This window comes from Hylobates moloch, unplaced genomic scaffold (assembly GCF_009828535.3).
Source record: "Hylobates moloch isolate HMO894 unplaced genomic scaffold, HMol_V3 SCAFFOLD_8, whole genome shotgun sequence".
Classification (NCBI taxonomy): domain Eukaryota; kingdom Metazoa; phylum Chordata; class Mammalia; order Primates; family Hylobatidae; genus Hylobates; species Hylobates moloch.
In genome coordinates this window covers 52,361,451-52,388,608 of record NW_026652283.1, presented here as the reverse complement: position 1 = coordinate 52,388,608, position 27,158 = coordinate 52,361,451, and the positions used below count along the sequence as shown (strand labels likewise).

Genomic DNA, 27,158 nt, shown 5'->3' with positions numbered 1-27,158 from the left:
ATGTATGTGAAATGCCATTTTCAGCTAGCTGTAGTGGCCAGAAGGCACTGGGAGAGTCGAGTTAGAGAAAGAGGTGGCAGTCTCTACAATGAGCTAACTGCGGCAGCAATGAACACAGAGGCAGCTATGAGTATGAATGATAGACATAAGTCTGTAGACAACTGTAGTTAAACTGTCTCCAGATAAGAAAGTTCTAGAGCAACTATCCTGTATTTTTGAAGAAAAAACAATTCTATCTGGGGAAGTTTTATTCTTTAGGAAGAAAAACTTACGGAATAGGAAAATCAATCCTATCTAAATCAACTCTGACTAGTCAACCCAAGTCAACTCCGAGTATCTCTGAGGTGAAAGATGAAGCATGCTGATGGGTCTCAAATCCAATCTTGTATGAATAAAATAAGCATCGGGGAAGCATAGATGTCATCTTCTAAGGCAAACATTCTGAGGATCTGGCAGCATAAATCCATCAATTAATTTATAATATAATTGGACACCACTATGGCCAAAGTGAAAGACACGCGCAAATCTGGATCACCTTACAATTTTCAAGATACCTTCTAGATCCCTCTTGTCCTGTTATGGCTGAGGGAAGCAGTGATGGGAGTAGGCACCATAGTCTGTAACCCCTCCCCTTCTGTCTCAGTACAGACAAAGCAGATGAGCTGGGGCTCTGGTAATCTCACACAGTTTACTTCATGCCAATTTTTACGCTCCATGAGATCCAGGTAAACAATGCTATGCATCTCCTACATCTAACTACATCATTTCTAAATACTTAGAAATATTTTAAGTTTTAATACTTAGAAGTATTTTAAGTTACCGTAAAGACTTTGAAACTGTGACACAGTTACCCTCCCCCCTGGTGTTTTTCCTGGTCATCCTGGGTCTCAAGTAGCCACATGGCACCCAAGATGGGTATGAAGGGCAGGTCCTGTCTGAGTCCTGAATTTACGCACCAGCTGTAGACCTCATGACAGAAGACAGAAATGGGAAGACAATGCCTGGAGGATGGAACCCTCCCAGAATAGCCAGGAGGCAAAGCTAGGGCAGGGGAAAAGGGGATATATTGGGCTTGATTCTGCCTTGCAGCTGGTGGCCTAGGCATTGAGAATGTGTCCTTATGCCTCACTGTGGGCATACATCCAGACCTCTGACTCCAGAGGCTCAAAACCAAAAACAATCAAATCAAGCAAGTATCAAATTATATTTAACTGATAATTTTGAAGCCATTTCTATTTTAGTAACAATTTAAACCTACCTTTATTTACTAAATATTACATACACGTAGCACATATAGACACAGACACAAAGTCAGAAGCAGATATTATAGGTTTCGTAAAAGATTCTCATTTGCTGGCTTTTAAATAGTTTTTCTTTTCCCCATTCAGACTATCATTCTTCCATTACCTGTTTCTTTGCCCTAAGCAGTTGTTAGCTAGGCAACCTTAAATTTGCATTTCTAATGGGACAACTCTTAGGTGAAATAAGGTAGAAAATTTATATCTCAAAAGCACAACCTAAGACTTTAGGTGTACATATTGTACCATCATTTGCTCAAACCAAGGAAAAAATGGTGTGAGTAAAATTTTAGTTAAGATGTCCAGAAAAGCACCTTAAACAAAGGTTTGACTTGTTACATAAATTTAAAACTATGGTAAAATTTCTAATATACACAGGAAGACACCCTTACAAATGGAGATTTCCTTTATAGATGTAAATTTCTTTTACAGAAAAGTTTCAGGATAGCCAGTTAAATGCCAGAAAGGTGTATTTTAGTTGGGTAGGTGGTTTATTTAACTTAGCTACTGTTTCTTAGCTAAAATTACTGAGTTCAGGGTAGATGGAGCCCATTGAGGAATAGGGCAAAGAAAGCATTACTCTGTGCTTGGACTCAGACTGGATAGATCTAAAAAAGAAGCAAGTCTGCTTTAACCCATTGGTTTACATTTTATAAACATTTTATCCAGGATATCTTTATTTTCACCCTTGAGGCAGGATAGTATTTATGCCAAAAGTTTAGCAGATTTAATTTTTCTTGTCAATTATTCACCTGAGCTTTTTATTTGCCTTTTTTTTTTTTTAAAGACAAGGTTTCCGTCTGTGTAATCACAAAGGCGCAATCACAGCTGATTTGCAGGCTTTACCTCCTGGGCTCAAGTGGATTTCCCACCTCAGCTTCCTGAGTAGCTGGAACTACAGGTGTGCACCACCACATCCAGCTGATTTTTAAATTTTTTGTAGAGAGGAGATCTCACTATGTTGCATAGGCTTGTCTTGAACTGCTGTGCCCAAGCGGTCTTCCTGCTTTGATCTCCCAAAGTGCTGGGATTACAGGCACGAGCCACCACATCTGGCCTTATTTGCCTTTTATGAAGTCTTAATGAAGCAACAAAAATATTGAAATGTTTTTAGAAGCTTCTGCACATCAATAGGCATCCTTGAAGACTAATTCAGGAGCACTCATTTTCAAGTGCTGTGTTGTTCATTAGGAACGGTCCACTGTAATTTTAAGTTACAAAGATTTTGCCATTTCTGTAAGTAGTTACTACTTCTGGGGCCTAATATTTATACATTCTACCTTCTAGCTGGAAGGTAGAATACTGTGTTCTTCACATACTAAGGATCCAATATTTCCCTTGAATCCTGGATTTGGTCCTCAGATCCCCTTGATCAATTTAGTTAATGATTTTTCCCTACCTAAGGGTACAAGAAAAAGAATGTAGAACACAAAAATCTCTGCAAATTTCTGAAGTCTGCACCCCCTGTAATATTACAATTTCTGCTAGTTTCTGCCTGATCCTGGACATCTGCGGCCTCTTAACTGAATCCAAGTCAATTAATTATCAGATTCAATCCAATCATGGACCCAGTCCAGTTTCTGTTGTGACTTCCAAACCCTGTTTGGATCAGAAGTTTTCTCAAAACTCAGTTCCAAACACAAATCTGTCGAGCTTCAGAATCTCAGCGAGAACTTACCACGGTATCAGTTGCTTCCAGAAGCAATGGACAAAGTGAGTCTGAGGGGTACCTTGCTTGGTCACTCCATGCTCCTGGGCATGACATCTATTGAAAACCTTAGACATATTAAATTTAACAGCGTTTAACTGAGCAAAGAATGATTCACAAATTGGGTAGCCCAGGAACCAGAATAGGTTCAGAGAGGCTCTGGTGCAGTCCCATGATTGAAGATTTATGGACACAAAAAGGAAAGTGATGTACAGAAAACAGCTGAGGTTCAGAAACAGCCAGATTTGTTACAGTTCGGGCATTTGGAGTATTTGAACATAGTTTGAACAGTTGGCTGCCTTTGATTGGCTGAAACTCGGTAATTAGCACAAAAGTAGGTTACGGTCTGTTTATACATCTAGTTAAGTTTCAGTTCACTGTGTAGAGAGAAACCTTTAGGCCAAACTTAAAATATGTAAGGAGGCAGCTTTAGGCTCGACTTAATTTAACAAATGTTATATATATTGGTTTTCATCCATTGTTCCTGGCTTGTAACTCCCATAGCCCTTGTTAAAGTCTTTTTGTTACAATGTTGGGTGTGTCAGGTCTCATGGGCAGGCCTCAGGAAATAGAATTTCTCAGACGTTTTCCTACCCATCTCTCATCTGCCCCAAGACAAGACCCTATAATCTTCCCTGCCTTTCTGATTGGGAGTTACAAGACCCTCCTCAGAGGGCATCCCACCCTATCCTTGGAGGAAGGAATGCTGATATTTTGAAATTTCCATAAAAACCCAGGAGGACTAGGTTCCAGGAGCTTCTGGATGGCTCAACACGTGGAGGTTCTTGGAGGGTGGCCTGCACAGGAAGGGCATAGAAGCCCTGTGCCCCTTCCCCCATACCTCACTCTGTGCATCTCTTTATCTGTAATATCCTTTACAATAAACCAGTAAATGTAAGTAAGTGTTTCCCAAAGTTCTGTGAGCCCTCCAGCAAATTAATCAAACCCAAAGAGGGGGTCGTGGGAACCCCAACTTGAAAGCCGGTAAGTCAGAAGTTCCAGAGGTCTGGACTTGAAACTGGTATGTTTGTTGGCAGGGCAGTCTTGGGGACTGAGCTCTCATCCTGGGGGATCTTATGCTATTTCCAGGTAGTGTTGGAGCTGATTTGGAGGACACCCAGTTGGTGTCCACTGAAGAATTAATTGCACGGATTTGGTCACAGAAGACTTTGGTTGATGACCATTGTAGTAGTAGGAGAGAAAAAGAAAAACAGTTTGAGAGTTTTTCCAAAACAAATACCTAGAAATGAAATTACTGGATTAAAAGTATTCAGTTTACATTAAAAATAAAAATGGCTGTATTTCCCTACAAGAATGTGATAGCATTTGAGATACATGAGAAATGTGTGAGAATAATCTGTCCACTTATCAGCACTGGATAGCAATTTTTATTTTTTGTTTAATTTGTTAGATGAAAAATATTTCATTGATTTAAGTTGATTATCTTTTATTTCTAGTGAGATTGTGCATGATTTTATTTGACATCTTGTGTTCTTGTAATGTGTGTAGTATATATTATTATCATTATTACTATTTTTTTTTTGAGACAGGGTCTCCATCTGTCGCCCATGCTGGAGTGCCATGGCGCAGTCTTGGCTCACTGCAACCTCTTTCTCCCTGGCTCAAGCGATCCTCCAGCCTCAGACGCCTGAGTAGCTGGGATTACAGGCGTGCATCACCATACCCAGCTACTTTTTTTTGTATTTTTTGTAGAGACAGGGTTTTGCCATGTTGGCCAGGCTGTATAGTACATATTTTTAAATTTTTTTAATAGGGTTTTTTTTCTCTTAATGATTTGAAGGAACTCTTACATGTTATTAGTTTTTCCTCCCAGTATGCAATTTGCCATTTGATTTTGCTTATGATATTGTTTTATAAAAGCTTAAAATTAGTATACAGTGAAATCTTTTCTTTTTGTTTCTTTATAAGGGTCTGGATTTTTTATCTTGTTTGGTACAAATTTTCTTCACCCAAATATTATACCAATTTTTTTTCTTAAAAACATTCTTTCCTTTTAGCTCTGTTATAGAACTGAACTTGGGTCTGCTTGCCTGGCACAATAAGGACATAACCACACTGAGGTTTTGCAGCAGTAGAAAGGAAGGCATTTATTTTCAGGATGCTACGCAAAGAGGACCAGGTAGCTAATGCTTAAATCCTGACCTCCCCGATGATTTGCAGTAAGGGTTTTTAAAGGCAGGGGTAAATTTCTGAATAGCAGAAGTTGAGGCAAAATCATAAACCATACATGGAGGGTTACACATTGATTTTGGCCTAAAAGGTTGGGATATCTTGAAGCAGCGGTGTATAGGTCATAGGTATAGTAGAAGATTTTCTGATTTGCAATTGGTTAAGGAGGCAAATCTTTGTCTAAAAATTTGAGATCAGCAGAAAAGAACGTTAGCACTGGCTCATGGGTATAACCTTCTCCAGGCTCCTCAGAAAGAAATTTAGAACAAAGAAGGGTAGTCAGAGTTCAGTCCCCAGTTCTTCTATATATGAGGTTGTTGTGCTGGCAGGTTCTTTTGGTGTGAGCCCAGGTTTCTGAAAAACAACTGGAAACATATGTTAACATGTTATCTTTAGTTTTTATAGGGAAGCAAACATTCTTGTGACTCTTAACTTCCTTGGCTATTTTTGTTGTTGTTGTTAAGAGATGGGGTCTCGCTATGTTGCTCAGACTGGTCTTGAACTCCTGGCCTCAAGTGATCCTCCCACCTTGGCCTCCCAAAGAGTTGGGATTACAGGTGTCAGCCACCATGCTGGGCCAGCTTGGCTATTGTTACTATTACCTGCTTGTTTATCAAGTTGCACATTTATTTTTCAGGGCTAGCTAGGTGCCTGAAGTTTCCCTTGAAATAACTCAAGATTTTCCTTTTTTCTATGCTTGGGGTCCCTGCGTCATCTCAATTCCCCATCTTTTGTCACCCATCAATCTTGTGGGGTACGTGGGTGCAGACTGCTCTGCCTACTTCCTGTTGAATTGGGGCAAAGATTGAGGACTAGGATATGAGGATATTAAGTTTCTTTTATTTATTTGTTTATTTTTTTGAGATAGCGTCTTGCTCTGTCGCCCAGGCTGGAGTGTAGTGGCACGATCTCGGCTCACTGTAACCTCCGCCTCCTGGGTTCAAGTGATTCTTCTGCCTCAACCTCCCGAGTAGCTGGGACTACAGGCGCGCGCCACCACACCCAGCTGTTTTTTGTATTTTTAGTAGAGACGGGAGTTTCCTCATATTGGCCAGGCTGGTCTCGAACTCCTGACCTCATGATGCACCCACCTCGGCCTCCCAAAGTGCTGGGATTACAGGTGTGAGCCACTGCCCCCGGCCGAGGATAGTAAGTTTCTAGCACGGAATTCAAGGTGTCCATGAGTCACAGGCATGGCACCATGGTGCCGAACTGTCATTATTTGTATTAGTCACTGCTTTATTACATTTTAACACACATTTGGTTATGATATAAAGCACAAGAAAAATTGAGATTGATATGCGTAAGTTTAGCAATCCAGAAAACATGGATTTTATTCCATGAGGAATCCAAGAAAATAAAGAAGAAAACCAGTCCTTAGGGACAGTCAGGGAGACCTGTTGTAACCAAGTGACTTGTTCTCTAATTTATCTTAGATGAGTTTCTACCTCAGCAGATTCATTTATATAAGTATAGCATGTGGGATTTGCAACCATACACACTCCTTCCTGCTTGGCTAAGATGTAGTCTAAGGCTATCCTATTATCTAAGACACCTGAGCCAATGAATTAATTCTTTTCTGCTAGGCAGCTATTGCTGTTGAAGTTTCCTTAGCAAGAATTCCTAAAGTAAGAGATTTCTAATCATGTGCTCATAGGATGCCAATCCCCACCAAGGTAACAAAGTCCATCCAAAGAAATAACCCACCTCCATCTTTTTTGGGCAAGAATAGATTTGTGGATCCCAGAGTGAGTATGTGGACTTGTTTACTTTTAATGAGTTAATTTACTTGCAGCTAAGATAGGGCATTTCTGACATGCTTAGAGAGCAGACTTCTAAAGAGGGAGTAGGGCTCTTGCTCCTCTCAAGAGGCAAAATCAAGGTAAGCATTTTATATAGAGGCAGAGTCTCATTATTTCTGGCAAATCTGTTTGAGATAGCTTCAAGTGAAGGAACTTACAAAATAAAGGAATTCTTTTATATAATATTCGTTTTTTTTTTTTTGGAGACAGTCTCCCTCTGTCACCCAGGCTGGAGTGCCATGTCTTGGCTCACTGCAACCTCCGCCTCCTGGGTTCAAGCGATTCTCCTGCCTCAGCCTCCTGAGTAGCTGAGATTACAGGCGCATACCACCATATCTGGCGAATTTTTTTGTATTTTTAGTAGAGACGGGGTTTCACCATGTTGATCAGGCTGGTCTCGAACTCCTGACACCATGATCTACCTGCCTCGGCCTTCCAAAGTGCTGGGATTACAGGCATGAGCCACTGCGCCTGGCCAAGAATTCTTTTATGTAATATTCTGAAAGGGGCCCTAAGAATATGACAATTGAAGGAACTTGAGTATTATTGTTCTATTAGCTGGGTCGGATGACATATCTATAGGTTACCTGTCTTTGTCAATATCTCAGAAATTCTAATTATAAAATTGCCCTTTTAATTTGGGAGGATGAAAGTCCACAAGGAAGCATAACAGAAAGGCAATTATATTTATAGTTCACTGTGATCACCTGAAGTAATTAAGACCCCAGGACAGCACACAGAATTTGCTAAGCCAGTAGTAGAGAGAGAAAATAAGAAAAGTGGCTGAGCGTGGAGGCTCACATAAAAAACTGTAAACAACTATAAACTATATAAAACTATAAAAAACCTATAAACTATATAAAACTATAAAAATATATATAGTTTAAACTATGAAACTATATATATAAAAAACATAAACTATATAAACTATATAGTTTAAAACTATATAAACTATATGGTTTAAAACTATAAACTATATAAACTATATGGTTTAAAACTATAAACTATATAAACTATATGGTTTAAAACTATAAACTATATAAACTATATGGTTTAAAACTATAAACTATATAAACTATATGGTTTAAAACTATATATGGTTTAAAACTATAAACTAGTTTAAAACTAGAAACTATATGAACTATATAGTTTAAAACTAGAAACTATATGAACTATATAGTTTAAAACTAGAAACTATATGAACTATATAGTTTAAAACTATAAACCATAAACTATATAGTTTAAACTATAAACTATATAGTTTATAAACTAAACTATATAGTTTTAAGGCCTCATGTACATGTTATATATAATTATGTATATATAGTTATACAGTTATATAATTTTATATACATAGTTATATATACATACACACACAAATATGGCCTAAATATTAGTTTTAATTAGACTTTTGACCTTAGAGTTCTTAAAAAAATATCCTTTCAAATCTCTTATTATCAGATTTTTAGCTGGGACAAACAGTTGATATTTCTGGCTTTTGAACTCATTTTCACCCCAAAGATATTCTCCCCCACGAAACTAAGAAGGCTTAGCCAGGGTTATGACTTCAACAAGGACACATGAGGTCTCGAAAGAGGTGGAAAGCAGTTTTCACAAGATTCAGAGCTGCCCCAAAGACAGCTTAAAGAAAGGAAAATTTCGTCAGCCATAAATGGGGTACAGACCACATTTCTGTTTGGCCATATTCTCTAGAGCCTCAGTTTATCAGCTGACTATCCACACACAAAACCTGTACCAAAAAACATACCAAAAAACCTGTAGGCTGTGCCCCGCACAGATGGAGGACAGGAAATCAAAAGCTGCCCATAGAAGGAAAAAGGAACAATAAATGGCAAAAGTCACACAAATATCAAACCAAAAAAATGATGTGTTCCCTGGCTGGGAATTCAACCCAGGCAGCCTCAGTGCTTCACCACTGCTGTTTCCTGGAGGGGATCTAAAGCAGGCAGTTTTGAGCTTGCAAAGGATTTTAACCTTGTTTTAGGTGAGATATTTGTTCTATAATTTAGTCAAGTGAATTCTCAAGGCTAGTCACGACACTATTAAGTGTCCTTTGTAAAATTTGTTTAGAAAATAATTTTTTTTTGTAAAATCAATTGTTTAGAGAGATGCCTGAGATTATTTTAAAATTTAGGGGTCCAGTTTAAAGGTTCCCTTTTTCAGGCTTTTTTCTGGAGTCTAAAGAATATTGTAGCCAAGCACTACTGCAATAAAAAAAAAAAATCTGTTTTTTTTTTTCCCTTGGGCCCACATCTAAAAATGGCCCAATTCTGCAGAATACACCCTAATGGGCTACAAAGGAAATATAACTTGTGTTTCTCAAGTGAAACAAAACCCTGGCCAAGGCATTAAAGATTTGTCGCAAAACCTAGGTGACAAACTTTTTAATGCCTTGGCCAGGTGTTAAGTATTAAATAGATTTTCAAGCAAGCAAATCACAATCAATTTGTGATTTTTCAAGGTTTCAGTCTTCAGCTCTGGGGTATCTCCCACCAAGTGCATTCTGATGAAGTAGAGCCCAATACCTTGCTGAAGCAAGGCCGGATTTCCTGCTGAAAGGAAAAATACTATGGGGCTATCACACATCAACCCCCCACTTACCGAAAGACATCTTCTCAGGTGATTGTTTCTAATGCTGTGAAAGTAGAAGCACCACAGGCCAACGGTGTCTGGTTGCCCGCCAAATACATGGATCTGTCCCTGAATAAAATAATTTAGGCAGCTGCTGGATTGGGCCCAAGGGTGGCTGCGGACAGGGACACATTTGGTACAGATGAGGCACCCACTCTAGACTTTTGTCCCTTTTTGGTTGCCAGTGTTTAGAGAACCAAACCGGAGTTGGCTCAACCAGTGCAATAAGGCCGGATATCCATACCAAGATTTTGCAGTGGTAGAAAGGAAGGCATGGTGTTTATTTACAGGGTGTCAAGCAAGGAGGACCGGGTGACTAACCCTTAAATTCTGACCTCCCCTATGATTTGCAGGTAACAGTTTTTAAAGGCAGGGGTAAATTTCAGGATAGCAGACGAGTTCAGTCCCCAGTTCCTCCTTATTTGAGGTCTGTGTGCCCGCAGATCGTTTTGCTGGGAGTTCAGGTTTCTGAAAAACAACTGAAGAGACAGATGTTGAGATGTTATCTTTAGTTTCTGTAGGGAAGCAAACGTTCTCATGACTCTAACTTCCTTGGCTATTTTAAAGTTACTATTACTTGCTTATTAAGTTGCATGTTTACTTTCCAAGGCTAGCTAGGTGCCATAAATTTCTCTTGAAAGAACTCAAGATTTTCTTGTATTTCTATGCTTAGGGGCCCACAGGCCCTTAAGAGGTGTCCCTGTTCTGTTTCAGCTCTAAGTAATCTGGAATTTATATGTGTTGAAGGTAAGGTAGACATGGCTACATTAAGGTAGACATGGCTTACATTTTTTCCTCACTGAATGAATAGCCTATTGTTTCAGCATCATTTGTTGAGTTGTGCTAGTAAATGGCATTGTAACGGTATTATATACACTGCTCTGTTTTTAGAACCTCTTCTCTTTCATTGATCTGTTGGTGTTCCTGTTAGTAGTTTAGCTTCATTTCAGTCACCTTAAAAGTCTGTATTTTTATTTATTAAGTTTTTTTTTTTTTTTTTTTTTTTTTTGAGATACAGTCTCACTGTTGCCCAGGCTGGAGTGCAGTGGTGCAATCTTGGCTCACTGCAACCTCCGCCTCCTGGGTTCAAGAGCAATCTTGGCTCACTGAAACCTCCGCCTCCTGGGTTCGAGTGATTCTTGTGCCTCAGCCTCCAGAGTAGCTGGGATTACAGGCACGCACCACCATCCTGGCTAATTTTTGTATTTTTAGTAGCCACAGGGTTTCGCCACGTTGGGCAGGCTGATGATGAACTCCTGGGCTCAAGTGATCTGCCTGCCTCAGCCTCCCAAAGTGCTGGGATTACAGGCGTAGGCCACTACACCCAGCCTAAAGTCTGTATTTTTATACCTGGTAAGGCAATTCCTTCCCCTTGTTCTTCCTTTCCTTTTCTTTGAGACGGAGTCTCTCTCTGTCGCCCAGGCTGGAGTGCAATCTCGCGATCTCGGCTCACTGCAAGCTCCGCCTCCCTGGTTCACGCCATTCTCCTGCCTAAGCCTCCCGAGTAGCTGGGACTACAGGCGCCAGCTACCACGCCCAGCTAATTTTTTGTAGTTTTAGTAGAGACGAGGTTTCACTGTGTTAGCCAGGATGGTCTTGATCTCCTGACCTCGTGATCCGCCCGCCTCAGCCTCCCAAAGTGCTGGGATTACAGGCGTGAGCCACTGTGCACGGCCATCTTTTTCAAAATATTCTTGGCGTTTTTGTGTGTTTTGGTCCACATGAATTTTAGAATCAGTATGTCAAGTTCCACAAAAAAATCTTGGGTTTTTTTTGCTCCGCCTCCCGGGTTCAGGCCATTCTCCTGCCTGAGACATTCTCCTGCCTCAGTCTCCCACATAGCTGGGACTACAGGTGCCCACCACCATGCCTGGCTTTTTAGTAGAGACGAGGTTTCACTGTGTTAGCCAGGATGCTCTGGCTCTCCAGACCTCGTGATCCGCCCATCTCGGCCTCTCAGAGTGCTGGGATTACAGGCGTGAGCCATCGTGCTCGGCCCTTGTTGGTTTTTTTTATGGGAATTGCCTTGAATTTATAGATTAATTTGGGGGAAGAATTGGTATCTTTATAATATTGGATATTCCCACCGAGTAATATAGTATGACTGTTTAGTGAGGTCTTTTATTTCACCTGTAAAGTTTTCTAGTTTTCCTAACGTTGGCTGTTTAGTAGTATTGAAAAGAACGTGTTCTAGTGTCATGCTACTACAGTCAGTCCCTGCTAAGCCACAATAAGGTTGGGCAAATAACAGACCTTTTTTGTGCTTCAATTTCCTCATCCATAAAATGGGAATAACTCATTAGGATTATTGTGAAGGTTAACTGGGTTAAGACACACAAGTTAATACATTTAAAATGTGAGCTATTGTTATTAGGTATATTTATGCATTTATAGTTTATATTGCTTTGGCCAAAGGGATTTAAAAAAAATCTTACTTACCTTTGATGTATAGGAAAGCTACTGATTTTTGTTTATAGTTCTTTGATTTTGGCTACTTTGCTGAACTCTGTTTATTAGTAATAGTTTTTGGGTTTTGTTTTTGGTAATTCTCTTGCTTGTTCTAGGTAATAATATGTTTTGCAATGATTCGTTTTAGCTTTCAATATTTGTACCTCATTATTATTATTATTATTATTCTGAGAAGGAGTCTTGCTCTGTCACCCAGGCTGGAGTGCAGTGGCGCTATCTCAGCTCACTGCAAGCTCCGCCCCCTGGGTTCACGCCATTCTCCTGCCCCAGCCTCCTGAATAGCTGGGACTACAGGCGCCCACCACCACACCTGGCTTTTTTATTTTTTTATATTTTTAGTAGAGACGGGGTTTCACTGTGTTAGCCAGGAAGGTCTTGATCTCCTGACCTCGTGATCGGCCTGCCTTGGCCTCCCAAAGTGCTGGGATTACAGGCATGAGCCACCACACCTGGCCATAATTATTTTTTATTTATGTACATTTTGCATCTTTTTTCATTAATAGGACCACCAGTATAATATTGAAATAGTAGTGACGATAAAGGACATTTTGTTCATGACTGTCTTAAAATGGATTTGATGTTGATGTCTTAAAATGGATTTGATGATTTATAGAAGTGATCCTCCATAAAGCTAAGGGCTTTATGTGTATATTCTTAATTTGCTAAGGAGTTTTGTATTTTTACAAAATCATTTTTATTGTACAAATCATAAATGAGTATTTTTTATTACAAAATGAGAGGTGACAGCGTGCTGGCAGCCCTTGCAGCCCTTGCTCACTCTTGGCGCCTCGGCCTCAGCGCCCACTCTGGCTGCGCTTGAGGAGCCCTTCAGCCCTCTACTGCACTGTGGGAGCCCCTTCGTGTGATGGCCGATGCCAGAGCTGGCTCCCTCAGCCTGTGGGGAGGTGTGGAGCGAGAGGCATGGGCGGGAACCAGGGTTGCCTGTGGCGCTTGTGGGCCAGCTAGAGTTCCGGGTGGGCGTGGGCTTGGTGGGCCCCACAATTGGAGCCACTGGCCGGCCCTGCCGCCGGGGCAGTGAGGGGCTTAGCACCCAGGCCAGCAGCTGCGCTAGGTCCCCCAGCAGTGCTGGCCCACCGGCACTGTGCTCGATTTCTTGCCGGGCCTTAGCTGCCTCCCCGCAGGGCAGGGCTGGGGACCTACAGCCAGCCATGCCTGAGCCCCTGCCCCGCCCTCCATTCTCCACCCCGTCCGTGGGCTCCTGCTCCACCGCGCTGGGTCCGGACTACCCAAGGGCTGAAGAGTACAGGCGGAAGGCTGGACTAGCAGGCAGCTCCACCTGCGGCCCTGGTGGGGGATCCACTGGGTGAAGCCAGCTGGGCCCCTGAGTCTAGTGGAGACTTGGAGAACCTTTATGTCTAGCTGGGGGATTGCGAGTACACCAATCAGCACTCTGTGTCTAGCTTGGGGTTTGTGAATACACTAATCAGCACCCTTTGTCTAGCTCAGGATTTATGAATGCACCAGTCAGCACTGTGTCTCTAGCTCAAGGTTTGCAAATGCACCAATCTACGCTCTGTGTCTAGCTGATCTGGTGGGGACTTGGAGAACCTTTATGGCGAGCTAAGGGATTGTGAATGCACCAATCAGCACTCTGTGTCTAGCTCAGGGATTGTAAATGCACCAATCAGCACCCTGTCAAAACAGACCAATCAGCTCTCTGTAAAACAGACCAATTGGCTCTCTGTAAAATGGACCAATCAGCAGGATGTGGGTGGGTCCAGATAAGAGAATAAAAGCAGGCTGCCCAAGCCAGCAGTGGCAACCAGCTCTGGTCCCCTTCCACACCGTGGAAGGTTTGCTCTTTAGCTGTTTGCGCTAAATCTTGCTGCTCACTCTTTGGGTCCACAGTGTTTATGAGCTGTAATACTCACTGCGGAGGTCTGCAGCTTCACTGCTGAAACCAGCCAGGCCACCGGGAGGAAGAAACTCTGAACATGTCGAAACATCAGAAGGAACAAACTCCGGACACGCCACTTTTAAGAACTGTGACACTCACTGCAAGGGTCGGTGGCTTCATTCTTGAAGTCAGTGAGACCAAGAACCCACCAATTCCAGACACAAAAAGATTGAAAAAGTTTAAGAATTATAAAGTGTCGCCTGGGTGCAGTGGCTCACGCCTGTAATTCCTGTACTTTGGGAGGCCGAGGCGGTTGGATCACTTGAGGTCAGGAATTCGAGACCAGCCTGGCCAACATGGTGAAAACCCCCTCTCTATTAAAAATACAGAAATTAACCAGGTGCAGTGGTGCGCGCCTGTGGTCCCAGCTTTTGGGGAGCCTAACACAGGAGAATCACTTTGAACCTGGGAAGTGGAGGTTGCAGTGAGCCGAGATGGCACCACTGCACTCCAACCTGGGCGACAGAGTGAGGCCTGGTCTCAAAAAAAAAAAAAAAAAAAAAAAAGAATTATAAAGTATAAAAGATCTTTGTACCTCTCTTTACTTTTTCTCCTTTCCCCGGATATACATTACCATTATATTTGGTTTGTATACTTTTCTATTGTTGTACCTTTATATGCATTTAATGTATACATGTCTTACACATAGCTTTCATTTTTTTTTAAACTAGGTGTTAGATTTTGTCTCATATTTTGTTTAAGCAGATATTAAGGACCTCCTATGTATCAGGTCCCCTCCAGGCATTAACATTCTTTTATTGGCTGGGCGCGGTGGCTCACGCCTGTAATCTCAGCACTTTGGGAGGCCGAGGCGGGCGGATCACGAGGTCAGGAGATCGAGACCATCCTGGCTAACACAGTGAAACTCTGTCTCTACTAAAAATATAAAAAGTTAGCCGGGCGCGGCGGCGGGCGCCGGTAGTCTTAGCTTCTCGAGAAGCTGAGGCAGGAGAATGGCGTGAACCCGGGAGGCGGAGCTTGCAGTGAGCCGAGATAGCGCCACTGCAGTCGGGCCTGGGTGAAGGAGTGAGACTCTGTCTCAAAACAAAACAATACAAAAAAAAAATTCTTTTGTTTATTCAACATCTGTTTCTTAAATGTTCGGTATATCTATATGCCTGGTGTTGTCTCAGGATATAACTGTGAAGGAAAGAAAAGCTCTCTACTCAGAGACAGCATTCTAATGGTGCAGGCAGAAAATAAAATCAAGTAATGATAAATGGTGCAAAGAAGGTTAAAGCAGGATGAAAGAGAATAGAAATGGGTGAAAGAGCTGTTTTAGATAGTGTGGTCAGAGAAGGCATTTCTGAAAAGGGGACATTTCTTTTCTTTTCTTTCTTTTTTTTCTTGAGACGGAGTCTCGCTCTGTCGCCCAGGCTGGAGTGCAGTGGTGCAATCCTGGCTTACTGCAACCTCGGCCTCCCGGGTTCAAGTGATTCTCCTGCCTCAGTCTCCTGAGTAGCTGGGACTACAGGCGCATGTCATCACACAAGCTAATATTTGTATTCTTAGCAGAGTCGGGGTTTTGCCATTGTTGGCCAGGCTGGTCTTTAACTCCTGACCTCAAGTGATCTGCCTGCCTTGGCCTTCCGAAGTGCTGGGATTACAGGTGTGAGCCACTGCGCCCGGGCCAAAAGGGGACATTTCATGAAAGACTTGGAAGAGGTAGAGCAGCCGGACAAATACTTTATCTGGGTCAAGAGCCCCTAAGGCCAACGGAACAGCAAGCACAAAGGCCCTGGACTGAGAGTGTTGGCAGTGTTAAGGAAACAACAATAAAGTCATTTGGTCAGAGCAAACAGAGTGAAGGAAGAGTAGTGGGAAAGAAGGTTGGAGAGGTAAACGGGAACGAGATTATGTTGAGCATTGTATAGGCCATGGTAAGGATTTTGGATTTTAAGTATGATGGGAAGCCAATGATGAATTTTGAAAAGGGTAATCGCCTTGTATTAGTTTGCTGCCATAACAAAATAACAAAGACAGAGTAGCTTAAATAACAGCTATGGGGTCTAGAAATTCAAGATCAAGCTGTCAGCCTATTTGGTTTCTTTTCTTCCTCCCTCCCTCCCTCCCTCCCTCCCTTCCCTTGCTTCCTTCCTTCCTTCGGAGTCTTGCTCTGTTGCCCAGGCTGGAGTGCAGTGGCGTGATCTCGGCTCACTGCAGCCTTCGCCTCCCAGGTTCAAGCAATTCTCCTGCCTCAGCCTCCTGAGTAGCTGAGACTACAGGCACACGCCGCCATGCCTGGCTAATTTTTTTGTATTTTTAGTAGAGTCGGGGTTTCACCACATTGACCAGGATGGTCTTGATCTCCTGACTTCATGATCCGTCCGCTTCGGCCCTATTTGGTTTCTTCTCAGGCCTTTCTGGCTTGCGATTGGCCTTCTCCTTGGTATCTCCTCACATGGTCTTTTCTCTGTGTGCACACATATCTGGTGTACCATTGTGTTTCCAAATTTCTTCATTTTATAAGGATACCATTCAGATTGGATTCAGACCTACTCTAGAGGCCGGATGTTTAGCTTAATTACCTCTTTAAAGGCCCTGTCTCTAAATACAATCACATCCTGAGGTAGTAGGGTTTAGGGATTCAACATAGGATTTTGGGGGAACACATTTCAGCCCATAGCAGGGCCCATTTGCTTTACTTAGCCTGCTGAGAATTGACTTGAGGTGTGTTGGGGCGTGGGGGGATGGTGGTGGTGGAGGCGAGTATAGCCAGGGTATTGAGGTTAGAATGGAAACAGAGAGTTAGGAGGACATTAGACATGATGGCAACATGCTCTAAGGAAATACCTGTGGAGTTGATGAGAAGTTATCAGAATTGTGATTTATTTTGAAAGTAGAATGCATAGGATTATTTTGATAGTAGATTTTTAGATTTTTTCTGTTCTGTTTATTTATGAAAACTTTAAGCTGAAAAAAAAAATGCACCTTACAAAGACCAAGTAAAGTTCCCCTTCCCTGGCTTTTTTTTTTTTTTCCCAACCTGAGTTGATATCTGATACAGATATTGGGACTACCTCAAACTCTGCTTCTCTATGATTCTGCATCTCTGAGATTCATCTTAGAATTTATTTCTGGACAGATTGTTCATATTCTTGGAAAATAGCTCTTGGATTTTAACTTGTCCTGCTGTTGGGTTGTGTAAGGGAGGAAAATAATTTTTTTCAACCCTCATAAGTTATTATTTGGAATGGTCCCCTGTAACAAAAGAAAAACAAATATAAGTTTGTTAACATATATAATTCACAAATACATGGGAGATACTCAGAGAATAAGTTGGCTTTTAATTCCAGCTTATATAGTATCTTCAACAAATGTTTAGCAAAGTGTCAAGACAAAGAAAAAGGACTTTGAGTCTGTAGGGGCAGCAACTTGTGGAAAGGCAAATAATGGCAGACAAAGCATAGTTAGTAAACTTGTTAATGTGAATTCCTTTGGTGTTGTATCCAGACCAATACAGGTGTAAAGTTGTATTTGGTGGTTAACTTGTGTTCTTCCACAGTAAAAAGGGAGTGGGTTTTTTTTTTTAACCTTTTTGTCTTTGGAGTAAATTTATGTCGTCCTGCTTTTAGGCAAGTGGAGGGCAGAGAGCTTTCCTGCATCTGCTTTTTAATTGCCTTCAGTTCAACAGTCCTTATGCCAAGGAGGCATATTTTGAGGTGGCATATTGCTGTCTCCTGCAGTTGACTATTTGGCACAGAAGTACATGGCCTGACTAGCCAAGTTATTATAGAATGAAGACCTTTACAGCTTCTTTGGAAGTGGTGAATGACAAATCCAAAACTCCTCAATTTAAAAACTAGGATCTACTTCTGGTGGTCTCGAACATTTTAATCCCTCTGTATCCTTACATGTTGCCCTGCCCTCCCACCCCAACAAGTAGTTAGCTTTTTTTTTTTTCTTTGAGACAGGTTTTTGCTCTGTTGCCCAGGCTGGAGTGCAGTGGCATGAACGTGGCTCACTGCAACTTCCACCTCCTGGGCTTAAGCCATCCTCCCACCTCAGCCTCTGGAGTAGCTGGGACCATAGATGCACCATGCCTAGCTAATTTTTGTATTTTTTTGTAGAGATGGGGTTTTGCCATGTTACCCAGGCTGATCTTGAACTCCTGGACTCCAGCGATCTACCTGCCTCGGCTTCCCAAAGTGCGGGGATTACAGGTGCAAGCCACTGTGCCCTGCTCTGTTTTGCATTTTGTGTTTATCATTCCTTTGCTTAAAAAAAGTTTGATCACATATATATATGTATACCTAAATAATATACTGTTTACTTTTGCTCGTTTTTTGGCATTATATGAATGGTACTCATGTAGTATTTTTTCATGATTTGCTTTTTTCACTCATGTTTTTAAGGTTAACTTAAGATTAACCACTGTCGTAGTTTGCTGAATTCTGTATTTCCCTGTGTTACAATATTCCACTGTGAAGAAAATTTTCATTATATGAATATACCACAGGTTTTTTATTCTGCTGTCAGTAGACTTGGATTGCTTCCAGTTTAAATAATTGAGCTTGTTGCCCTGAGGCTCTCTTTGCTCTTATTTATTGATCTGAAGCTTAGACTTTTTCTAGGGTTTCCTGGGAAGAACCAATATCTTACTACATGTTTATAGGTCTGTGGTTTTCTCTGCTGTTTTCTCCATTAATCCGATCAAATTTGCATGTCTTCTAATGATTTCTAAAAATTTGTGATCTGCTAACAGTGTCCTTTCCTGTTTTCTGTCTGTCATGATTTTATTTTCACAAACAAACAAAAAAAAAACAAACATTTTTTCTATCACTTAAATGTGATTATTTTTTATTATTTATTTATTATTTTTTGAGACAGGGTCTCATTTTTCGCCCAGACTGGAGTGAAGTGGCCCGATCTGGGCTCACTGCAGCCTGGACCTCCTGGGCTCAAATCATCCTCCCACCTCAGCCTCCTAAGTAGATGGGACTACAGGCGCATGCCACCATGCCTGGCTAATTTTTCGTATTTTTTGTAGAAATGAGGTTTCGCTACATTGCCCGCTGGTCTTGAACTCCTGAGCTCTAAATGTGATTATTTTATATGGAAAGTAGATAAATCCCAGTGTTCAGTCTTCCATCTTAGGCCAAAGGTTCTCTTCCTTGTCTTTCTTTGCATGTTATTCTTAGTTTTTGCTTGACTTTTTATCTTCAGGGATTTACTTAAGTGTACCTTGTCTTAGACGCCTTCCTTGACTGCTTCTTTCTTACATTCTGTATTTATCTCTGTCATTCTGGATTATACTGGCTCATCTCATTATTAGACAGTGAATGCCTGATGGTGAGGAATTTTGTTTTTACCCTTTTTATCCTTAATGCAACATGGTATCTGATATGTAAAGGGTGCTAAATAAATGTTTATTGAATAAATACATGAAAAAATTAGTATAAATGGGGCTGGATGCAGTGGCTCATGCCTGTAGTCCCAGCACTTTGCAGGGCCAAGGTGGGTGGATTGCTTGAGCCCAGGAGTTCAAGACCAGCTTGGGTAACACAGCAAAACCCTGTCTCTAAAAAAATACAAAAATTAGCCAGGTATGGTGGCCTGTGCCTGTGATCCCAGCTACGCTGGAGACTGAGGTGGGAGGATTGCCTGAGCCCAGGTGGTAGAGGCTGCAGTGAGCTGAGATCGTGCCACTGCACTCTAGCCTACACAACAGAGTGAGACCTTGTCTCAAAAAAAAAGGAAAAAAAAAAAAAAATTAGTGTAAATGGGAGTGGTCTGTAATAGATACCTAGTCATCAAACTGCCACAGTAGTTTTGCAGATAAGAATCAGGAGCTTGAGATGATGGCACATGCCTGTGATCCCAGCCACTCAGGAGGCTGAGGTGAGTTGCTTGAGCCCAAGAGTTTAAGATCAGCCTGGGCAGTAAAGCAAACTCTGTCTCAAAAAAAGCAGAATAATCTTCCTGCGGGGCTACCAGTCTGTGGGGGATTTCATTTTCATAGAGATGTAACCACTTTTTAGTTCATAAAGGCAGCTTTGGAGACCGATATGTCAAATATTTTATAGAAAAGAAAATCAACAGTTTAATTTTGTGTGATTTTGCTTTAATATTAAGCTGACATGACTGCTGTGTATATTGAGGGATACAATTTATCTTAGGCTAAGTCTTCTGGTATGATAGAATGTTTAAATACTTACAAACTGAGAAATAGGGGAGGCCGAGTGGTGAGTTGTATTTCTTTAACTACTAAAATGTGTTTTTTGAATAGGTAAATATATTTATGTAGTTCAAAATTTAAAAATACAAACAGCATATATTATGAAGTGTTCTTACCTTCATTTCCCTCCAGCTGTTCAAAAACTGATTAGCTTTTGGGGTTACCTCTCCAGAGCAACCAATTTTATTAGTTTACAAATAGTGTTAGTTGTGTGTGTGTGTGTGTTTGTACTTGTACTTGGATTCCTTTTTTAAAATTCTGCTAAGCTGATTACTTGTATGGGTGTAAAGAACAGCTGAATCAAAATGTGTGGTTTTTTTTTTTCCCCCCAGACACATCAAATTACAGAATGGCTTGCAGGCACTTTTGATTTCAGACCTAAGTAATATGGAAGGTAAAACAGGAAATACAACAGATGATGAAGAAGAAGAGGAGGTGGAGGAGGAAGAAGAAGATGATGATGAAGATTCTGGAGCTGAAATAGAAGATGATGATGAAGAGGGTTTTGATGATGAAGATGAGTTTGATGATGAACATGATGATGATCTTGATACTGAGGATAATGAATTGGAAGAATTAGAAGAGAGGGCAGAAGCTAGAAAAAAAACTACTGAAAAACAGGTGCGAGTCATGTCTGTTTTCTTCTAATTTGGGAATTCTTTGGGTAACTTCTAAACTCAAGCTTTATTTCTTAATGGCAAAAAGGAAGTATATAGTTATCTTTTGGTCTTCAGTAAAGGTCTATTCTGTATCAGGATTACATTTTGAAAACATTTTGCTCCAATTATAAAAGTAATAAATGCTCACTATATAAACTAATGGAATATAAAGAAAACAAAAATACAAAAATCACCCATAGCTATGTCTCTCAGAGGTAATCAACACTCAGAGGTATTTGAATTTATGTGTATTTGTATACATTATATATTTTAAAAACAAATACTGGTAGATGAGGAGCTGCAGAATTCTTAGCCTGGATTAGAGAAGTAAGAGTATGTTATCCTTGGGAGACTGGAAAAAGAAGAAGAAAATGGGGCTAGTGTGAAACCTTTACATGGGCCTAGGGCTCTAAGAGTTATTGTATGGGTAGCTTCTATATAGATAATTAGATAATTGAGTTTGATTTAGCCCTTTATATGGGAAAGCAAAGGTCTGGACAAATAAGTACTTTGGAAGAGTTGAAATAGAAACTGGGCAGTTAAGCTTATTTAATATGTAACAACAATCAGTGGATAGATAAATAAGGCTTGATAGGGAGAATTTCTTAATATCTTTTGAAGAATACCCCCATTTTCGTAGTAGGGAGTACCCAGAGGATAATTTTCGGAGCCAGTACAGTGGAATTGACCAGCAAAAGTTGGTTAAAGCTAGTTTCTTGAATACTGATAATATATTCAACATGGTACAGTCTACATACAAAGAGGCCGAGATGGGCAGATCACTTGAGTCCAGGAGTTCTGAGACTAGCCTAGGTAATGTGGTGAAACCCTGTCTCTCTAAAACATTTAAAAAAAATTAGCTGGGTGTGGTGGCACATGCCTGTGGTCCCAGCTACTTGAGAAGCTGAAGATGGGAGGATCACCTGAGCCCAGGGAGGTTGAGGTTGCAGTGAGTCTTGATTATACCACTGCACTCTGCCCTGGCTAACAGAGTGAGACTTTGTCTCAAAAAAAAAAAGAAAAAGAAAAAGGAAAAAAGTGGTCACCTTAAAGATGGGAAGAGATATAAGTAGTAGATATGATTTAATAGTCATTCTTCTTGGAAAAAATTATTTTTTTAAAAAGAAAGGTTGTACCAGTTTTTTACTAAGTTGTTGGATTGAGTAATATTTTTAAGAAGCTTTTTGCTGTTTGCTACTCAGATTATTAGTGATCCTGTTTTTGGGTAGCATGATAGACCAAGTATTAAATAGTTTTAACTTGGAAAGCTGTAGAGATGAACATCAAAACACTGGGGGAAAAAAAAGGTATATATATGTCACTTGATAGTCTGTATGCTAAGGTCTCTATGAACAGATTGGAAATTAATAGATTCACTTTTAACTTAAAATAGATCTCATAATTCCAAATAGAGCATTAATAGGAAGAAATTATAAAAGTCACAAAATGAAAAGAACACTGACAGTCAGGAAACCTGGGTTCTACTTCTGGCTCTGTTCCTTTCTTTCTGCATGATTTCAGGTGTTTTCATTTTCTTTCTTTTTTTTCTCAGTTTTAAAACAAGAATATAAAATTCTGAGGCCTATTTTAGCTCTAAGCCTGACCATGTTATAACTTCTTAACTGAATACTTCTTATCTATACATTTTTTTCTATATCTTTCCATCTATAAGTAGCTTTTCCCATGATCTGACTTCTTTATATTTCCTATTAACTGACAAAGCATTTTGAAACAATTAAAAATTGTTTTGACAGCAATTTTAATATCAAAACATTATAAAATACTTTAGATTTATACAGGAATTGTGAACACCTTTGACAAATGAACATGTCTGTTCAGCCTTTTTGGTACCCCTTTTTATTTTGCTTAGGTAGATCAAATTCTAAGTTGATCTTTTCTAGCAGCAGGGTCGGAGTCTAGTGATCGTTTTTAAAATGGTTTAGACGCTACCTTTCTTTTCTGAGAACTCAGTGTGATATAATCCTTATAAGATATTGACAGCTAATTTTATGGATTATCCTACTGGGACAGTGGAACCTAAGTAGTTTGAAGACGAGATCAAATTGTTTTGATTCAGAAGCGATGGGTTCACTAGTGAAAGGAAAGATCCCACGATCGTTAAGTGGTAAATGTTTATATTTGTTGAATAACTTTCTGAAAAAAGGTAATATAGTAGATTAGCTTTGGTAAGAGGTGGCTTAAGAGTGGTTTTATGATCTAGTTTTTATTTGAAAAATGTGTGAACCTTGTTTAAGGTAAATGTGAGAATTATTAAAGGAATTGAGAAGAAAGATATTTGATCGTTTTTTGGATAACATTTACCTAATTAAGAAGTTAACTACTTTTCTGAGGCATCTTTTTTATCCCTCTCCATTTTCCTCCTCCCAAAAGAAGTTGTTCTTGATTTTAAAAGTTTGATAAATTAACAAGGTTGAAATTTAAATATGATATACATTGAATTAAGGTTTGTTCAGGGCTTTCTTAATTCAATTCTCAAGTATGAATTTCTCAGGTATGAATTTTTTAGGTAGAAAATTCTCAAGTATGAATTTCTTTTCTAGCAATTGCAGAGCCTGTTTTTGCTGTGGTCAAAGCTGACTGATAGACTGTGGTTTAAGTCAACTTATTCAAAAATGTCTTCAACCCTGCTGGTCGAGACAAGAAATCTTTATGGGGTAGTTGGAGCTGAAAGCAGGTTAGGCACCTATTAAAACATCACAGAACAGGTTAGATTGTGGTTTGAAGAACTGGATATTCCCCAATGTTTTAACTGAGTTTATGTGCCTAAGTCTTCAAAATGGGGTTTATAGTATCAAGTGAGGCTGTTTGGTTCTTCTGAAAACACACTTTCATTTTCTGACACATGGCTAGACTTTATGCCAGGTACATGCTATTTTTGAAAAGCTCTTTTTTTTTAAGAAGTTAACTGTTTATTAAAACAATCTGTTTCACCAAATATGTTAGCCCTGTAAAATTGACATTTACAAAGTTTGAAGAAAACAAACAAATTTGGGAAAGTTAATAATTCGCCTTTCTATCTTCAAAGATTCAAATTGACCATTTTTTCTCCTTTTTTTGTCTTTTAACTTACTGTAATTATGCCCCAATAGTTCGGGTGCAGTGGCTCACGCCTATAATCCCAGCACTTTGAGAGGCTGAGGTGGGAGGATTGTTTGAGTCCAGGAGTTTGAGACTAGCCTGGGCCTCATAGCAAGACCTCTGTCTTAAAAAAAAAAAAAAAAAAAAAAGCCCCAATCATTTTAAGTGCAATTTGGTGTACCTCTTGGCCATCAATTTTGTTAAAAACTCTGATTTTCCCAAAATATTGGGAGAATATATACTGATAAGTAATGTATGCTATATATCTTCAATTAGAAGTGAAGAACTAAAAAGCCTCTTTAAAATTTAGTTATACTTTTTAATGGCTACCGATTTTATCTTTTTTATCACTTACTATTTTTGTTAGATGTTTTCCTAAAATATTATCTTATTCTATCTTAACAAAATTTTCTAAGTTACATGTTGACAGGTTTCACATCTAGTAACTGAGTCACTCAACACAAAGCTTTTAATTGCTTAGAGATCTTCAGAGATATCTACCTAGATATGTTACTTCTGCAGATTTCCAAAATCTAGTAATTCAGGGAAAAAACTTGGTTCAGAATTCTGAAATGCTGATATGAAATGATATTTGGGTGGGCTGTCCAGTCCCTCTTCCCTTTTTTTCTGTCTGTTTCTGCTTTTTTTCCTTAGGTCTGCACCTGTTCAGCATTTGGCAGGATGGCAAGCGGAGGAGCAGCAGGGTGAAACTGACACAGTTCTGGTGAGTTTCACTTTGCTGCTCCTCCTGATTCTTAGGGAAAGAATTTTGTTACTCCTATTGGAAAACATCCATCTCCAAATGAATCCTTAAGATAAGATGCGAATATTATTCCTTTAGGGTTGACTCAACTATCTGTATGTGTTCTAATTACTCCAGTCTGCAGCGGCTCTTTGTGTTGGAGTTGGGAGTTTCGCTGATCCAGATGACCTGCCGGGGCTGGCACACTTTTTGGAGCACAGTAAGAATTTGTAAAATATCATTCCTGGTGTGTTTTTTTCCCCCTCCGAACTTATATGAATTGATATCAAAGAGTAGTAGTTGATTTGACAGAAGTATGATATATTTAGCAAGAGAAAAGGCCAAGAAAAAATCCTTGATTTATGGATATCATGGGGGAAACTTAATCTGAGTGTACTTATATTGAGAGTTAGAATGAAACCACATAGAAAACTTTTAAAGTGTAGATGTCACTATTGTTGAGCTATGTTAAGGCCAATGGATCAGGAGATGATTGTCATTTTCTAGGAAATGACCAGTCCTGGGGAGGGCAGTCCCTTCCAGGGTTAGCAAGGCCCCCAGCCAAAGCATCAGAAATACAGGAATTCCCTGAGTGAGGTGGCTCATGCCTGTAATCCCAGCACTCTGGGAGGCTGAGGTGAGTGGATCACTTGAAGTCAGGAGTTCGAGACCAGCCTGGCCAACATGGTGAAACCCTGTCTCTACTAAAATACAAAAATTAGTCGGGCATGGTGGCATGCGCCTGTAGTCCCAGCTACTTGGGAATCTGAGGCAAGAGAATCATTTGAACCTGGGAGGTGGAGGTTGCAGTGAGCTGAGGCTGTGTCACTGTACTCCAGCTTGGGTGATAGAGCGAGACTCTGTCTCAAAAAAAACCAAAAAACAAGAAATTAAAAAAAACTAGAAATTCAAAAGGCATGATTAATATAAAAACAAAACAATAGAAACTTTTCATTTAATTTGGAATGTACCTAAATAAAACTTAGGTGGGGCCGGGCGTGGTGGCTCACTCCTGTAATCCCAGCACTTTGGGAAGCCAAGGCAGGTGGATCACCTGAGGTCAGGAGTTCGAGACCAGCCTGGCCAACATGGTGAAACTCCATCTCTACAAAAATGCAAAACTTAGCCGGGCATGATGGCGCACACCTATAGTTCCAGCTACTCTGGAGGCTGAGGCAGGAGAATTGCTTGAATCTGAGAGGTGGAGGTTGCAGTGAGCTGAGATCACGCCACTGCACTCCAACCTGGGTGACAGAGAGAGACTCCAGCTCAAAAAACAAGCAAACAAACAAACCCTATGTGGATGTTATATAGTTACAAATATTTATTTTTATTTTACAAATATTTATTTTAAATTACTCTTTTTTTAATGGTCTGGTTTTCTAAAGTATTTGAGGGTATACTTCTTACTTTGTGAATTTTTATAGTAGCCATTAATCTGCATATGTTTGTGCTTAAATTTTAATCTCCTTAAATTTAATTAAAGAGATTAAGTTGTAAAAGCAGTAGCAATTAATCTGCATATATGTTTGTGAATTTGTTTGAATTTTAATCTAATTAATAAAAGGTGAATTTTAATCTATTTAGACTTAAATATCTTTTTGATCTCTTTGTAAGTTATATGTTCATCTTATTTTTAAAGATGAAATATTTGTTTTTTTTTAGTATAAAAGTAACATGAGCATTATAGAAAGTTACAAAAACAAATGTAATGAAGAAAGTATTACTTAGGGTCAGGTGTGGTGGCTCACGCCTGTAATCCCAGCACTTTGGGAGGCCGAGGTGGGCGGATCACTTGAGGTCAGGAGTTGGAGACCAGCCTGGCCAACCTGGTGAAACCCCATCTCTACTAAAAATACAAAAATTAGCCAGGCGTGGTGGCACGTGCCTGTAATCCCAGCTACTTGGGAGGCTGAGGCACAAGAATCACTTGAACCCGGGAGGCAGAGTTTGTAGTGAGCGAAGATTGCACCACTGTGCTCCATCCTGGGCAACAGAGTGAGACTCTGTCTCAAAGAAAAAAAAAGAATTCAGACATAACCATTTGATGTGTTGGTCTATTTTCTTTCAGTTTTTCTATGCATATAAGAAAGTTCATACATGATAAAAATACTGTCTATATCTTTGTGTTGTGTGACTTTGTGTTCTTTCCATTTAGTGGTATTCATGGGTAGTTTGAAATATCCAGATGAGAATGGGTTTGATGCCTTCCTGAAGAAGCATGGCGGTAGTGACAATGCCTCAACTGATTGTGAACGCACCGTCTTTCAGTTTGATGTCCAGAGGAAGTACTTCAAGGAAGCCCTTGACAGGTAACTAACTCTAAATATATTTTAATTTTAATGATCGAATGACATTTTAAAAATGTGAATAGAGTGTTCTTGTACGGTAGAATTGTCACAATACTTTACTTGGACCAGGCATGGTGACTCATGCCTGTAAC

At 40.1% G+C, this 27,158-nt stretch overlaps 1 protein-coding gene across 3 annotated transcripts in view; it reads left to right on the top strand.

The window, feature by feature from the left end:
* The window catches only part of NRDC (nardilysin convertase), an 88,790-nt gene that overhangs the window by 18,272 nt on the left and 43,360 nt on the right, over nt 1–27,158 (top strand). For 2 of the 3 annotated variants that reach the window (XM_058441856.1, XM_032160820.2), the window contains exons 2-6: nt 20,548–20,836; nt 23,436–23,569; nt 24,628–24,697; nt 24,854–24,935; nt 26,874–27,027. In XM_058441856.1, the coding sequence (XP_058297839.1) occupies nt 20,548–20,836; nt 23,436–23,569; nt 24,628–24,697; nt 24,854–24,935; nt 26,874–27,027 (729 nt within the window). The remainder of the gene's footprint in view (nt 1–20,547; nt 20,837–23,435; nt 23,570–24,627; nt 24,698–24,853; nt 24,936–26,873; nt 27,028–27,158) is intronic. The other variant, XM_032160817.3, reaches the window with a different exon arrangement.